Source organism: Lepisma saccharinum, chromosome 4 (genome assembly GCF_977018435.1).
Source record: "Lepisma saccharinum chromosome 4, izLepSacc3.1, whole genome shotgun sequence".
In the NCBI taxonomy this organism is placed as follows: domain Eukaryota; kingdom Metazoa; phylum Arthropoda; class Insecta; order Zygentoma; family Lepismatidae; genus Lepisma; species Lepisma saccharinum.
Window position 1 is genome coordinate 10,502,262 of NC_139232.1, and position 17,137 is coordinate 10,519,398.

Here is a 17,137-nt window from a genome sequence, read left to right on the forward strand (position 1 = left end):
TTAGAAAAATAATTGCATATTTGAACACACAATCAAGTTACATCGATTACAAGTCTTTATTCATTAAACATATTAAAAATAGTAAGGCTTCAAAATAATCAGGCTCTTTATAGAAATATTGGATCAGGAAATTATAAACAATTTTACCACTACATCAATACGCTTATATCAGCTGATAACCAATATAATACCAATTAATCTGTCATTAATAGAAGTTTTACCACATATCACTTTTTTTTTACTGTGCCACAGAAGTGTACGAAGTTCTTTTAATCTCTACATTGTAGCACATAATGAGATTTCAGATAAATCTTGTATTTGTCAAAACCACGAACAAAATGTATGTTTGTGGACATAAGGGATAGCGCCCCCTTTCCCCAATCAACCTACCAAGAATTCCTTTAGCCTGCAAGTTAGGGGAGATTTTCTCTCCGACCCCATTATAAACCCTAAAGCATTCTGTCTTTTTTTTTTTATGGGAAACCTGTTAATAACGATCAACCTGCAATAAAGGTAGTACAAAAATTAACTCAAGATAACATGTAAAAACTGAAATTCATGCTATTTAAAAAAAAAAAAGTGTTTAATATAAGTAATCTCTTAATAAGATATAGCAAATTTGTTTAACTCACTTAAAGAGGGTCAACAAATGGTGTGAAAGTTAATTACATAGCACAATTAACAGGTGCCACACACTTTGCGATGAATGTCTGCAAGTGGTGCTAACAACTACATTCAGTTTTCTCCCTCAATCATGAAAAGATCCTCTGGGGTGAGTTGTGGAAAGGATCCTAAGCTTTCGAGAGCTAACGTCACTCTCATCTTTGGGTTAGAAGTCACAAGACTGTGAGTGGCGTTAGCTCTCAAAAGCTTGAAATCATTTCCGCAACTCACCTGGTTGATAGTATGAGAAAATCTTTTCATTTGTCACCAGGAAAGCTTCAAAATTTACTTTGCTATTTATCAGTTACAGTTATCTAACATAGAAATGCATAAACCTCTAGTGTTTGGTAATGTGGCAATCTCTCTTATATGTCCCTATTTCTGAAGCTATCAGGAGTGGTGTAGTGGTTCCACTACAGCAGAACAGCTACCGCAATACTTCCTTCATGGAAATTAGGGATGGCCATTTTCGAAAATGAAATTTTTCGATTTTTCGTTTTTTGAAAAAAAAATAGTTTTTACGTTTTTTGAGAAATTTTTCTTTTTTACGTTTTCCAGTTTTCCGAAAATTTTCGTTTTTCATTTCCAGCCTTATTGTTTGTAGAAAAGTATTTCATTTCTTTGTATCTTTTCTGTTTTACAAGTTTTTCCTCTTTTGTCTTTCAATTTTTAATTATCGAAAAATTTTCGTTTTTCATACAAAGTTATTTGACTCCATGAACTTGTTTTCGTTTTTCAAATAAAATTCGTTTTAAGTTTTTTTTTTAAAAAAAAAAAGTGGCCATCCCTAATGGGAACCTGTTATGTATCATCTTGCATAAGAAAATGTATTACACTACCATATACAGAGTGTGGCATAAAAATATTTTTCAATTCAACGAAACTAATACTGTGTTTTATTAGACAAAAATACAAACACGTCAACTACATCATTACACATTGTCATTTGCATAATATGCACACTCACAGTCATGTTCATGTGTTGAAAATTACATCCTGCAGGTGACCACCATTTCGTCCATTAACAATTGGTCAATCTGCTGTCTGCATGTCACATTCAAACATGTGGAGAGAAATGTTTCTGCTTCAGTACACTTACCGTAGCTTCAAAGTTCTTCAGGCACATCCTGATTGCATTGCCCCATGGAAAAAGATCCTGTATCCTGAGATTAAAATAACGTTGATATTCTCGTCTTGCAGTGGCAACAGTGTCGCCACTTAGAGAACGCAATCACAGTTACACAGCACGTTGAGCTCCACTCCAGCGATCGATGTCTGTAAATGGCGTACAGTGGTGATGCAAATGACGATCAATAAGTGTTGCCAACAGCATTACAGAAACACTCTCGAGAACAGATGAACCCATTTTATTCCACACCTTGTATTTCTTTCTGTTCAAGCTATGAAAATGAAGAACTTGTTTGATATGACCAGCTGTTCTACAAAACCTTGAAAAACTTTAGTCGATCATTTCACATGTATGAAAAGGCAGAATCTGGTTTAGTTTGTACAAGTATTGGGGAACGAAAATACTTTTCTAGACCTAATCACTGGTTACAATAACTGGAAACATAAAATATGCAGGACAGCATGACCTATCTAAGGCTACCTAATTATATATTGCTTTGATTGATCTATTGGCTTATCCATTTAAGAAATCTACCAGTCTTAGGAACGAGAGATGTGCATGCTGGTGATGGAGATAAAATTAAGGAATGTGTTACCAGTTTTAATTATTTTTTTCTTCTACTAACTACAGTAGCTAGAGTTATATTATTTTATCTAGTAGCAGTTTCTAACATTCTTGCATATATGGGCTAGCTTAATATATATCTGTCCAATGAATACCAACAGATGATGATGATGTCAGGAATTAGGATATTATTATTCCCCCACCCCCAAGTATTGCATGCATAAAGTCAGTGCTTGAAGTGGGGGAGGAGATAATTAAGAACTTAATAATTATCATCTCAGCTAGCAAAATTTGTATAATGCTTCCCTCAAAGTCCACTCAGATCACTATGAAGAATTTCAGTTTACTTGTTGAATTAATTGTTTCAAGCTGCTCCTACATTTAAAATAAATATGATGCTATACACTCAAGTATATTCATTTTCATTCTGGTGATTATTTTTCTAAACATTCAGTAGTGAACACTGTTAGGTTCTTACCTGGTATTGGCTTTTACCCATATAATTGCAAATAAAATGTTGCATAATATAACTGAGATTTATCTGAATCTTCAGAAGTAAGTTTGTCACAGTGAGTGAGTGACTAACCAAAGGTTGTATTTTTCTAAAACAAAAACTGTATGGATAAGATACTGAACTTTTTATACATTTCTACTGATAATTATTACTAACAAAACGTCAAAGTTCAATCACTTTACAGTTGCTCTGAGCATTTTACACAGCTGTTGACTACATTTTCACTAAAATATTATGTAACGTTACATCAAAGTACTATCAGTAACTCACTCATCTTTAAAGTAGTACATTTTTGGTACATAGAACCTCAGGTTCCAGAAGGCTAAACAAAAATTCCCTAACATGTAAATTTCAATAAACCTAGGAATTGGGGGTAGGGAGAGTGCCACCCTTTTTCCCACAAAAATACATCTATGCATAGAATTAAAACATGCTGGCATTTTGCACACACACACACACACTCACTCTTAATTCACAACAGGTCCAGATGAAGTCATTTCAACAAATTCACAACAGAATTTAGTTCCTATCCCCCCCGTCAATGATGCCAAATGCAAAATCGGCAAAACCTTGGAACTTTATGTACGTTGATATATATTTTTTATTGTGGACAACTTTCTATTCAACATATATTGTCAGAAGATCTTTTAATGATATTGTTGGTATCTGATGCAAAACAAAGTATGATTTAGAGTATCAGAATTGCATAATCAAGCAATGTTATTTGATCAGTAACAAGGTTGCTTAAAAATATCCGATCTCTCTCTATTCTTAATGATATTTATCGATATTGGGAAGCACTGGTTCCAGTTTAATATAGATATCTTTGCAGAGTGGGATACAATGGGTACAGTTTTCATTAATGTTGCTCCAATATTGTGCGGCTAAAGTGGATTTTTCTCTTTAACCCTGCTTTAAGCACGTCATTTTCTGTAACGTGCACAGGTGCATGCTGTCTCCCAACCCTATAATATCTTTAGGGTATGAAATGCATCGTGAATTATACTACATGTGCATGCTGATAGCTCCAGGCATGGAACTGATATTAACTTTATAATATTACGTGGCTTAGAAGTGCAACAGAACAACACAGCTGAGCTTATAAAGTAAGAGCGTTCAGCTGCACAAAAGCACCCATGTGCAGTATAGTTCACAGTGTTGCAATCTCACAATGAATATTGATGGGGATACCTGTAGCCCATGTGCCTAAAGGAAGGTTAAATGACAGCCATATTAAAATTCTGATTGTCTCGTCTGCATGTTGTGAGTATTTGTAAACCAAACTGTTAAATTGTGTTCTAACCCTATTATTATTCCGAAAAACTTCAAACTGACACAATATTTGCAGTATCAAAGTGGTACTGGCTTGGTACTAATTAACATCAAATATTAATTATAGTGGGGGAAGTTAATAACTGAACATGATGAGTAATTAGAGTTGGACAAGTTACTCAGAAATGTTATGCTACCATTACTTTGCTTCCAAAAGTAATGCACTACCATTACCGTTACTTTGTCATGCAATAAGACCACTTAACTGTGTCCACAAATCTACACAACTTGTATTACTTTACTCCCCAACTCTACAACAGATCAAGACTTCCAACTTGCAACACTAATTGGCAATGAAAGCTAACAGAATGGCAAATGCATTGCAATAAGAGTGAGAGTCAATCTGCTTTGAACACATAGGTTTCACAGATATTTTAATCTGAAATGAAATTGGTTGAATGTAGTGGTGTGATTTTAATGCTAAAAAAAATTAACAAACATAGACTTGATTTACTAGCTGCTAACAGTATTTTCCCCCTTAACATTTCCTGCTTCTTGCTAACTACATTTACCATCAGGCATGCATGCTGCTGTTTTACATGTGTTTGCTTTTTACTGTACCTAATTCTGCTTCTTTCAGTTCTCCCTCCCTCACAGCTCCTTGTGGATGAAAACTAGTGGCCTGTGTCGCATAACAGAACATGAAAAAAATAATTTTGTAAGTTTTCTTTTGGTTTAGGGCTCTTTACTATGCTAACATATTTCCCTTATTTATTATAACATGCTTGTAGCTTGTGTGCATGGCTTTACAATTTATGTTAAGAGAAAAATGATCAAGAAACCTGTGAAAATATGTTGCAGATATGTGAATGAATGTGAATGATATATGGTAAATCTAGATTTCCATGCATAGAAAGTGTGTCAAATCATTAATATTTGATAAGTTGCATCCTTATCAATATTGACAAATGTTGCTGTTAATTTAAGGAAAACAAAAGATGGAAATGAATGCAAAATTTTTTATTAGTATATTTACATGATTTTCATAATGTTCTATCAATTTAAGTTGCTGGTCCCTGTGAAAATGTCCCAATTGTCATCTGTGTCCTGTTATTTTTCTTGTGCCTAGAAACTTGCAGGAATTTTAGTAGTTTTCCAACCCAACCTTAAACATTAAAACTTATTTCCTTTTTCACTGCTTTTGCATACAAATTGCACAATTCAAATTCTGTTTAGCAGGCTGGTTACTCATAGGGAGAATTCACATCAAAAGAACATGTCTCTTTTGAGGATTTCACCAATCGAACACAGGCTTCTGTGGCCGCTGCGTTTTTAATTGGTTCATTCCCAAGCAACATGTGTCATCTGTTGCTTGGTCTGAAATCTCCCCTAAAGATGCCTGAAAAAAACATTTACAAATATTTATCAGTTTTGAAATACTTATGTTACAGTGATAATTTTTTCAAGAAGTGAAAATGCATAGCCAATATTGAAATGTACTTGGGAAGAGAAACAGCTCCATGTAATTTATGAAAGTTGACATACACTCTGTAAAAAAAAATTAGCATCACTGTATTCTTATTACGGATGTTGACAATTTTGAGTTTCGCATACATGCATCTTTCCTGCACAACTTGAAATCAATTGATTGAAGTATTAGTCTGGTATCACTGCGTAGTGTGGTGTTATTCTTTTGTTGATTTAGTGTTTGGAGTGTCCGCTAGAGGGTGTTGCAATCAGTTACTGCTGCAAGGCTTTGTAATCAATTGTCAGGAATCTGTAAAACGATTGTTAGTAGTGCAACTTGTGATGTGTTTTACGTTGCAACTACATGTTTCTTATTGACAGTTTGGATACGTTATCATATTTGTGAAGTGTTCTGGTGGTGTGTAGTGTATTTGAACGTGTTTTCTCGAAAAAAATGGGCAGAAAGTGTGACATTTCACCACATAAGCAAGGAATGGTTCTTGCTTTGCATATGGATGGTCATTCTCAGAGAGAAATTCATCGACAACTTCAAATGCATCAATCCACAGTTAGCCGCTGCCTGCAAAAGTAACAAGAACATGGAAAATCATCACTGAGAAGTCACTGTGGCAGAAAGAAAAAGACGTCACCTTGACTGGATCGTATGATAAAGGACATGGCACTGAAGAACAGAGGAATGAGTTCACGCCAAATTGCACATAAACTACAAAATAAGGTGGGAGTTAATCTTACTCATGCTACTGTAGTATCCCGACTAAAGAAACAGGGTGTTTCTAAACACGTCGCACGTAAAAAACCCAGACTAACTGACGCACATGCAAAAGCTAGACATGAGTTTGTCACACGTTATAGCGCATGGAATGATACAGATTGGGAACATGTGATATTTTCTGATGAAAAATGATTTAAATTGCTGGGGAATGACAGCTCAGTTAAACTGTGAATGCGGAAGGGAGAAGAACTTGCAAAATCTTGTAGTTTAGAAACTCAAAAGTTTTGTGGCAGTGTTATGATTTGGGCATGTTTCTCTGCAAAAGGGATTGGCAGGATGCATATTTGCACATGGACCGTTAAGGCTGATCAATATCGGGAAATCCTGAATCGGAGTGTTCTACAAACTGCAGGAGATAATTTTTGTGGACAGAATTTGGACTACTTTATTTTTCAAGACGATAATGCAAACTGTCACCGTGCTCAGGTGGTGAATAACTGGTTTCATGATATGAATATTGAAAGACTTTGGTGGCCGCCCAACTCTCCAGACATGAATCCTATGGAAAACCTGTGGGCTATGATGTGCAAAAAACTTGGTAATCAGACGTACAGGTCAAAAGAGGAACTTATGGCAGCAATTGTACATGTTTGGAATGAAATTGAGGTCGAATATTGTCAAAATCTCATTCATAGCATGCCTCGAAGGTTGGAAGCACTTAGGAAGGACAGGGGTGGCCACACTCTAAGTACTAGTCAATGTATTTACTTACTATCATTTCAAATTGACATATCATGATGCATTTAAAACCTTTGTTCAATCTTTTTACTTGCAAAAATTGTCTTTGTGCGAAAACGTTCCACAAGCTATATTTGCAATAATTTTGTTATTTGTTCTGTCAAGTGCATTATGTAGGTAACTATGACTTAAATAATAAAAATATATTGTACAGATATAGTGTTTTATATAATTGTTAGGAAAACAAATCGACAAGTGGAATTAAATCAATAAAACTACCAATAATTCACGAGCGAAATGCTGACGACCAAAAATAATGAAGTGATGCTATTTTTTTTTTACAGAGTGTAATTTAAATCTAATTTATGTGTGCAATGGGGAAAATATCTCTCAACCATGTATAATTTTTACTAAACTAAAAACATTGTCACTTCATATAAAACTTTATTCAGAAATTCAACTGATCTGATACCCCTCAATTTTTACATTTGGGGTTTCATTCATTGACCTGGAAATCAGTTATTAAGGATATCTTGGCCTTCAGTAAGGTAGTGCTATCTTGTTGGAAGTGGATGCGGCCGAAACACACAGCAAGCTCGCTCTTGATCTGTGAAAGCAGTCATTTTTAATGGTACTGCTGCTCGTGCTTGCAGTGGTGAAATTCGGTACTATTTCACAACACTAGTCAAACTTGATGTATTTCCTTCCAAAAAAGACACCACAACCAGTTCTGTAATGCTTCCGAATAAATTTTTATACACTTACAAAGTTGTAAGTCCTTTTTGGGCCACCCTATATATCTTATTACAGTAAGTAATCAAAAATATTTTTTTATTTTTATTTTGTAATTTCATTTGATGTAAGAGTATCACACACACTCTTATGGCTCAGTTCCACCCATTCTATAGTGAGGGGATATTTGCACAACCTCGTGCTGTATCATGGTGTACTGGGATGGACAAAATATCAATTAGTACAACAGATTCTGGGCCTGTTGTGGTATCTGGCGGAGAATGCAGAAAATATTACTCAGGAATCACGATTGTGGTTCAAAATCTTCGTGTCTTGAGAATGTTAGAGCGGCATCTCTGTGTAACAGCATGAACATAATATGTCATGCTCAGTTAAGTCCATATGTGAACCATGTACATAAGGAAGCCAACTACAATAAGGCTAGTGAAACTGTAGCAGGAAAAAGAAAGCTGATGAAGCCGAAGTAATGCAATATGTGATTATAACTCCCTTACTTCAAATGTTCTCGTGTTATTTGAGTTGTAGAGAAGATTCTTGGATTTCAAGAAATCATCGTTATATGAACTTGTCTGGTCAAAAACTCAAGTTCTCTTTCACATGACATGTCTGTGCTTGTCATATGAAAAGATCATCAGAAAAAATATAAAATCCTATGGAGTCCAGAAGTTGTAGCCTGCCATCTATTAAGAATATTTTAAGTTATAAAAGTTTGCACCAAATGCTTTGTATCAACAGTTAACTAAACCAAGCAATTTCTGGTGACACTTTTCATGCATTTAACATTATGTAATAACTTTTATTCTGTAAATATTGTGGGTGTTGATATGCCAGGGATTGAACACCCTTTCTATAGTTATTTTTATAGTTAACCAGTCAACCACAGATATTCTCAGCCAATGAGAATTTTTAATGCCATTGCAGTGGACACATTTCTTTAAACATGCCTAATTTCAAAGTTTTCGGCTTGTTTCTTTATTACATTATGTGGTAAATTAATGTTGTTTCTAGTATATTCCAGAATTTATGAACTAAATTTATTACAGAATTATAGTGATATAATTGTATATGTTAAGTGGGATAACAATTGAATCCATCTTCACCATGTAGTGTACCACATTTATATGTAAGAATTTTGGCAAAACTGGTGATTTTTTCTTTTGCATGTGTACACTTCTCTACAGACAGAGAGAGAGAGGTATGGTAATATTATGCATCATGCATTGTAGTGTATCTTTTAATTTCCTAATTGTCAAAGAGTTGAAGCCTTTTAATCTTTAGTGCATTTTTTTCCTTCTGTATTTTTCAGGGCTCTCTAAGTAGGGCATTAGGCCTGAAGGTGAAACAGGATTTACACAAACAGGACATACACAAACAGGAAAGTGCTTCCCCAGATACTGTTCCTTCACCTGCCGGTGACCCCAATGTGCTTTCAGAACAGTCTGATTCCCTGCCTTCTCCCCCCTCACTTCCTTGTAACTCTGTCTGTGTGCAAAAAAGACATCGACGAGTAAAATCTATAGGTGACATAGAAACGATCACAGTCACACCAGTTTGAATTGGTGTCCGGAAGGCATGTTGACCAACTTTAAAAATTGTGATATACTTTCTATGATGGCCGAAGCAGGTTGCGAAGGTATATTTAAAAAAAAATTCATGAAGAGTCTGGAGAACGCGTTGTTGGAAACATGCTGGTACCTGTACGTGTGTTCGTGATAGAAAAAGATGGGAGTCAAACATTTCAGTTATGTGCAAGGGCTGAAGCAGCCAGATTTGAAGCAAAACAAAAAATCAATGGTTGTATTTTTCATAAATTGATGATATTCAACATTAAAGCCACAATTGTCAACTGTGATTTTATTAGGCATGAAGTACATAATACTTTCTTTTATATACATATAGCTATATTTTTAGCCACTGATTGACAATTTAATTTTTTAAAGGGAAAACTGAAAAAATAACTTTTGAAGTTGAGACCACTTGTGTTTTTGAAGTATTAGAAAAATTAGTCACATTATCGCAAGTCTGTATGTATCTCAGTAAAAACTGTTGTATTTATGTCACCCTAGTTATGGAAAAAATGTTGAGTGAATATAATTTAATGAGTTACTTGTAAAGTTTTTTATTTTTATTTTTTACAGATGTACAAATTTGTGTGTGTATGTAGTAGTTAAATTTAAAAAAAAAGTATTTTATCAGTGGATTCCAATATGTAGTGCTACTAAATTGTATTGTATATTTCTTTCATTTCTCTTCATACTCTATAGTTTCTTGCTTTTGCACAATTTTACAAACTTGAAACTGCACTTTACATATGTACCCATATTTGTCTGCCTCATAAGAGACTATGAAGGATGCAAAATAACTTGTTCTCCTCTTAACAGTAACTTTGATTCGACCAAGAAAAGTTGTGGTTGTAGATATTATGTACTATACTAAGGATACAAATTTAGGTAAATATTTTAGATAGTATTCGCCATGAGTGTTCCTGAGAGTCCAATTCTAACAACAATGCTATATTTTGGGGGGAAATAGATTGTAATATTTTTATTTTTCACTGGCAAGTGATATTTCCCATTTCCTGAAGTTTTTCATTTCCAAGGTCTACTGCCTTTCGTGATATTATGCCTTGATACAGAATGTACAGCTGTCATGCTGTACTGTAGCGTACCTTATGATTACATCACTTTCCACGTAACAGGACCAGCTTTAGGATGGAGTGAGAAGTGCCACCACACCATGGCACCAGGCTATGGGGGTGCCAAAATGGAAATGTTGCATTCAGTGGCATGCCCAAGGGGGTGGGTGGGAGTCATAACTCCCCTTTGGCCCGGTATTCCTAAAAAAGAAAGAACATCAAAGCTAGAAAAATACGGCAAAATGAGGAGTAGCTACTGGAAAAAAGCTTACGAAAAGAAAATCCTGGACATGCCACTGATTACATTTGCCATTTTGGTACAATAGAGAATTCTTTGTATTTTTTACAGTGGCTTTCTTTATTGAACATTGCAGAGAGATCTGTTCAAAGAAAACTTAAATATTTACAATAGACACTAAAGTGGAACAGAAAGGATAGATTTCATTGTTATTTTTTGCAGATGCTCTCTGGCAAATAATTAAGTCTTTTTTTGCTATCAAAAAAACACCCTTTTAAACATATTTCAGCAAAACTGTGAAGACATTTTTTTTTCTGATTAGAAAACCAATGTTTCCAATGTTTTTTTAACTTTCGAGGGGAGGGGGGGCCAGAAGATTGTCCTTGAGCTAGAAGCTACCAAACGTAAAGCCTTTCTGCTCTTGTTATGACTAATTTCAGATAACTGCAATGCAAAGTTTTGCTAGCGCACCACTTCACTGAAAAGTGCATTGCTGATCTGCCTATGCTTGCTTTCAAATAAACACAACAGTTTGTGTTGTACAAACATTGCATAATTGACACATGCAAGGTAAAATTACCAAATTGACCGCAGAATTAAAGACATGGCTTATTTTCAAATATGACTTATCACATTTGTTTGCTTAATATGTTTTTGTGTGTATGCCATGTAAGCAGCCATATGATGTTTAGAAAACAAATGTAGCGTACCTTGATCTTAAGAAAATAGTATATTTCAAGATAGATTTCATACATTTTCACAATTATTGATGATTATTGCTTCATTAGCAAGTGGAGCCTTTGTCTGCTATTGTAATTAGGTGCTGCACCTAATACTAAGGGACATCAACATTGCTATCAAAACATAATGAAGGGAAATAAGGGAAAATGTCAGTAATTTTGTGCATATTTTAATCCCTATTTTTGCAGTACATTGAGGAAACATTTGACATTCTGATTATCTTACTACAGTATAAATTTGAAAATATTTTTCATGCTACAGCAGGGGGTTCCCAAACGTTTTCGTTTCACGGTGCCCTTTGCGTTTCAAGATTTTCCACAGTGCCAAAGTCGGAATGTAGGCCTATCTAACTAAAGTACTAAATAAGCACATATTTTGAGTAAGTGTCATTTCAGTGAAAATATTGGAACATTTTGTGGCATTTCGTAAACCAGTCACAGCACCCCAGGGCACCATGGTGCACACTTTGGGAACCACTGCGCTACAGTATAGAAATTCATTAATATAGGTGTGCATACCAAACAGTTCACATATCACACACTGGCTTCTCTTTTTGGTTGGCTTGCAAGGTCTGCATCAATTGCTTTTTCTTGAAGACAAGCAATTTCATGTGTTGTGCATCTCGCCAAAGCTATGTATTATATTTTCTCTAACGTTAGTTTTGCTTGCTTTTTCTCAAAGGAACAAAATTAATATTTGTTAGAGATAGGGTTGCCAGATATGGGATTGTCCCCTTTTTTAAAGAAATGTCCCGGTATCCCGGAAAATGTTATCGGGATGCCCAAATGTCCCATATTTAGCTAAAGAAATAATGAATTCAAATTTTATTCTATGTAAAATAAAACCATGTTTATACATTTTAAAATGAAGATTAAAACTCTAATATAATAAAGAATAAAGAATCATTTTGTTTTCATGATGTAGAGGTTGTGTTAAAAATAGATTCCTTCATGTACGTAAAATTTATGAAGCGCTAGTTACACTGTACGATAGTGTTCTAGGGTTAACAGTGGTTTAAACAGCAATCGGTTTTGTAATGTTTTAAATGTTATAAAAAATAACTTTAACTATATCCATGTCTATATAATCTGTATGTCCAGTTTTCTTATTTTAGAAATCTGGCAACCGTAGTTAGAGAGGATAATAGATAATGGTTAATCACCTATCCCAATTGCATTTTCCTATCTTTTTCTCTTCTGCATTGCTGCTTTTCTACCAGACTATTAAATTAAGAAGAAAATTCAGTAAAATCATAGTAACACAAAACAGGCTCCATCTTTAATTATTACAAACAGGGCCGGATTAAGGTGGGTGCTATTGATGCTGCAGCATTAGGCATACATACATGAAACCTAAACAGATGAGAATTTTCAGAAAGCTGAACAGTTTTCTTTTGCTATATTAACCTGAAAATAAATCTTAGAATGAAATTTGGAGACCCAATTTCGGACACCTAGACACAGTGTTACTTATTATACAGTTACTATTATTCTTTAAGCTGTGACATAACTATAACATCGTCGAATTTATAGTTCACCAAAGATTCCAAGCATCAGGCCCAATTTCGTCTTAATCCAGCCCTGATTACAAAGAAATGTTTCTATGATACCTGCCCTTTACTTAAAATACTTGGATTCATAAATTCCCACTTGCTTTCACTTGCAGAAACTATTAGATAAATATTCTGGAACATGGACCAAACTAGCTTTGCAAACTATAGTTCACAAACTCTCAGAAACACCCATGGCAAGATTTTTGATGCTCGATTTTCCTTTCAAAGTAGAGTTAGCTAATCATGTGCCATATCCCGTTGCATGCTTTGGCAATCAGCTCAAATTGTGATATTTTTCAGACACTGATATTTCACTCAAGCACTACATAGTTCAAATATGTATAAATCATCATCATCATGAATGTGTATTGTGAAATCACACATAAAGAACTTTTCAGTATTAGCAGATTTTTAACTACATTTTTCATATTACGAAATGTTATTTCAAATTACTTGTTTGTGATAGCTAGTTGTATTTTTACCGTTTTACTTTACATATAACCTTTTAGGTTCCTCGAAGCCCTTTGTATTGACCAGCAGTGATGACTTGTGGTTTATTATTATTTTTTTTTTATGTATACACTGCCAAAATGTCAAAATGTGGGAATTTGTAAAGTGCAGAAAGCAAATAATTATGCATATGGAAATTTGTATAAAAGATTAGACTTGAAATCCAAGAAGTAAATTATTTCACAATAACCTCGTCGCTTCTGGTACAACATTAAATGAATGTAAGCTCTCTACATAGTAAGTTTTGTGTCTCTGCTAGTTTGATTCTAATTTAGACATGAATTCATTTTGTGATGTAATCGGTTTTAAATGTGAAAGAGTGGTTTTTGTCAAAATAATGCAACCTTCAGTGTTATGAAAAATAAACTTGCAAATTAACTTTATCAACAGGATGAGGTTAGTCTCCTACACTTTAAAGTTATGTTATTACACAGGCAACTTAACACGATTTTCCTTCTGTACTTTGACTACATGTTTGGTCTTTTTCAGAAAGCAGTTAAGTTTCAAATGTATTGGTGAAAATTAATAAATGTTAGATATTGTAGTCTACATGCTCTGTGCCTGCCCCCATGGCAAAGTGGTTAGCACATCACGCTACAACATCAGGGGTTCCGGGTTCAAATCCCAGCCTGGATGTTTGCGAGTGTCCTTTCATCAATTTCATCATGTCATCACTTATCTCCATCTTCACAAATTAGCCAAAAGTGACACAAAAAGTGAAGTAAAATAAAGCAAATCAATCAATCAATACAGGCTCTGTCATTTCATTGAACCAAAATCGCTAGCAACCTACTATGAGAATAGGCTCTTTACGTCAGTCTAAGTTCCAGTTTTGCAAGCACTGTATTCTGCCTTATCTTTGCTGCTCCTCTTCATATTTCTTGCATGTACTTTACTCCGCTCTTACCATATTTCTTTTTGAAAATTTTTCTCCATTTTGGTGTTCGAGTCCTTCCATACATGTAGCCTCTTGAATAATCGTTCCCCTGTTATTCTAGAATTTCTAAAATGCATTTCTCTATTGGTTGAGTGAGCAAGCAAATATAAAAACACTAATACACAACACTTGAGAAAATACAAAATTAGATACTGAAAACATTGTAATTAGTATTATTTGCACAGTAAAGACAATGTGGAAACTTTTAAAAATGTGAAACTGTACAAATATTTAATGAGGTATAAGTAAATTAAAGTGGCCATGGTGGCTCAGTCGGTAATGTGTCTGACTACCATGCTAAAGGTCCCGGGTTCGATCCCCGGCCGGTTCAAATCCGGGAACTTTTCTAACGATGGAAGCTGCCCCGGCACCCACCCAGCATCGAATAACATGGGTACCTGGGGGAAACCCTGGGGGGGATAAAGGCGGTCAGGGCAGTGATGCTGATCACATCACCCCCCACTCGCGACCGGATCAAGAAAGTGTGGGGCGTTACCCCACACCCCCTATATGCCTTCATGGCGTGGTGCTATGCACAGGGGAGCACTTTACCTTTTACCTTTTTTTATAAGTAAATTAAAGTATTTCATAGTTTTGAAGGATGGTTTAATCATGTGTGCAATTATCGACTTTATTTTCTAAATATAAGTAGTATTGATATACCAGTGTATAGATGGAACTAATTATTAATCTGCTTGACTATTTTCTTTCTTTGGATACTAATTACTGAAGAAAGATCAGTTATGTGCAAGGGCCAAATTTCGTTTTTTCTTTTCTTTTCCAATTCTAAAAATCCCCTGGACTTTGGCTACTTGGTCACTTTCTTCTCTCTCTCTCTCTCTCTCTCTCTCTGCCACCTTCAGTACAGTAATGCTTTGATGAGCATTTGCTCTCATTCCTGAGTATCAACAGTTTCTTGCAAATTGAACAGGTGAAAATAGATTTCAATCTTTTTATTTTATACTGACAAGTGGTATTTGCCAATTTCCTTTTCTTCATTAAGTTCATTTTGAAGTTCTACTGCCTTTGGTGATGTTATGCCTTGATACAGGATATACATCAACCATGTTATAATGTAGCATAACTCATGATTACATGCATGGATGTGCACCTGCATGCATGTACATTTCGGATCATAGATGAAATATTTTAACTCATCCTACCTTTAACAGCTTTCTGAAGAAGAACAATGTGTGCAATTCTTGAAACATTGACTGTTGTTCCTAACTTGCTATCTTGTTAGTTTCTTCATAATAAAATCAATTTCAGACTCTGTGATTTCTGAAATTTCAATGTATGATTTCTTCCTGAAATTACAACTTTCAACTGTTACAGAAAATTTTGAAACATAAATGTTTTAAAAAGTTTGTTCTGTGTAGTTTAATATGTTGAAAACTTAATGGTTGTGTATTGTTCTAATGACATACTTGAAAATGAGAACTTTTTTTTTTTACCTTTTTGTAGAATGTCTGTGTACTTAGGCTTTTCATATCAATTTTTGTATTGCTAACCAAATGAGGTTGTTAGATTTGATCACAAGCACAAATAATTTTTCACATGCAAGTCTGGTAAAAAGTTAAGAGAAAAACTTCTCTTAAGAGCAAATGGTGTTTGTTTATATGCTGCTTCTGATATATTACATTACATTTGAGAAGGACACAATGGTAAACTGCATTAATAAGCATTTTTTTCATGGCAATTTTCATCTTTTAATAAGATTTTTTACGGTTGCGTAATGCAAAAATATGAATGGCTTCTGTGTGTGTTCTCTGTTGGGAACGTACGAGCTGGTAAATGTTTCCTTACATTAGGTGTTGTACCATCAGCATCAAACATGGAAAAATAATGCAAAGCCACAGCAAAACAATAATGGTCTGTATTGTTGACAAATACAGTGTACATAATGAATCAGATGGGACCAACTGTCGGGTCCCTTGGCTCCTACCTGAGGCAATGTATATCTAAAAGTGGTTGTACTTGAAAAGATGTATGGGTTTCATGTATGTGTGATTGCAAATATAATAAAATATGTATATATGTAATTGAGGAAGGTCACCCAACACTTGTATATTGCACAATGTGAGATGAAGTACTTCATTTATAGGAATGATAATAACATTCAACCATACATATGAATATGCACTTTTATTTAACCCCATTTAACCCAATTATCTGAAATGTTTGGTTCAAGATCTTTTTTTTCAGGTTTTGTACTGGCTATAGTGGAAGCTAAATGGAAACAAACCCAAGTAGAGGTGGATTCAATTCTAGAAAAAGAAATACTGAATGTATGTAAGGAGGAAAGAAATTAGTGTTGATGATTTATGCGATAAACTCTGTTTTAGTATCTCATACGTGAAGTTTGGTGTTTCTGTGTTGTGAATTTGGATGTTAGGAACAAACAAAACAGTGACGTACTACCATCTCCATCCCAGACGCTGCATCCTCAGTTAATGAGGGCAGGGGGCCTTACAAATTATTTGGAAAACATCCAAATTTGCAGCACAGAAACACCAAACTTCACATATGAAAGTGTTGCTTTTACTGAGTAAGCACGATATTGCCCTAAGGATACTAATCAGAACTTGATGTGCCGGGAGTCTCCTGGAATTGAACTCTCTCTCTTTTTCTCTCTCTCTCTCTCTCTCTCACAGCCTCCCAGATATATGATACTTTGTTATGTCCCGGAAT

The 17,137-nt window shown here is 34.7% G+C and overlaps 1 protein-coding gene across 8 annotated transcripts in view; it reads left to right on the plus strand.

Annotated features, from left to right (window-relative positions):
- Liprin-gamma (liprin protein kazrin) overlaps positions 1–16,557 on the plus strand; it is a 664,640-nt gene extending 648,083 nt beyond the window's left edge. For 6 of the 8 annotated variants that reach the window (XM_083120283.1, XM_083120288.1, XM_083120289.1 and 3 more), the window contains 2 exons: positions 4,783–4,860; positions 9,140–16,557. In XM_083120283.1, coding sequence (XP_082976409.1) covers positions 4,783–4,860; positions 9,140–9,388 — 327 coding nt within the window. In that variant the 3' untranslated portion in view covers positions 9,389–16,557. The remainder of the gene's footprint in view (positions 1–4,782; positions 4,861–9,139) is intronic. The other 2 variants (XM_083120285.1, XM_083120286.1) reach the window with 1 other exon arrangement.
- The last annotated feature ends 580 nt before the right edge of the window (positions 16,558–17,137 follow it).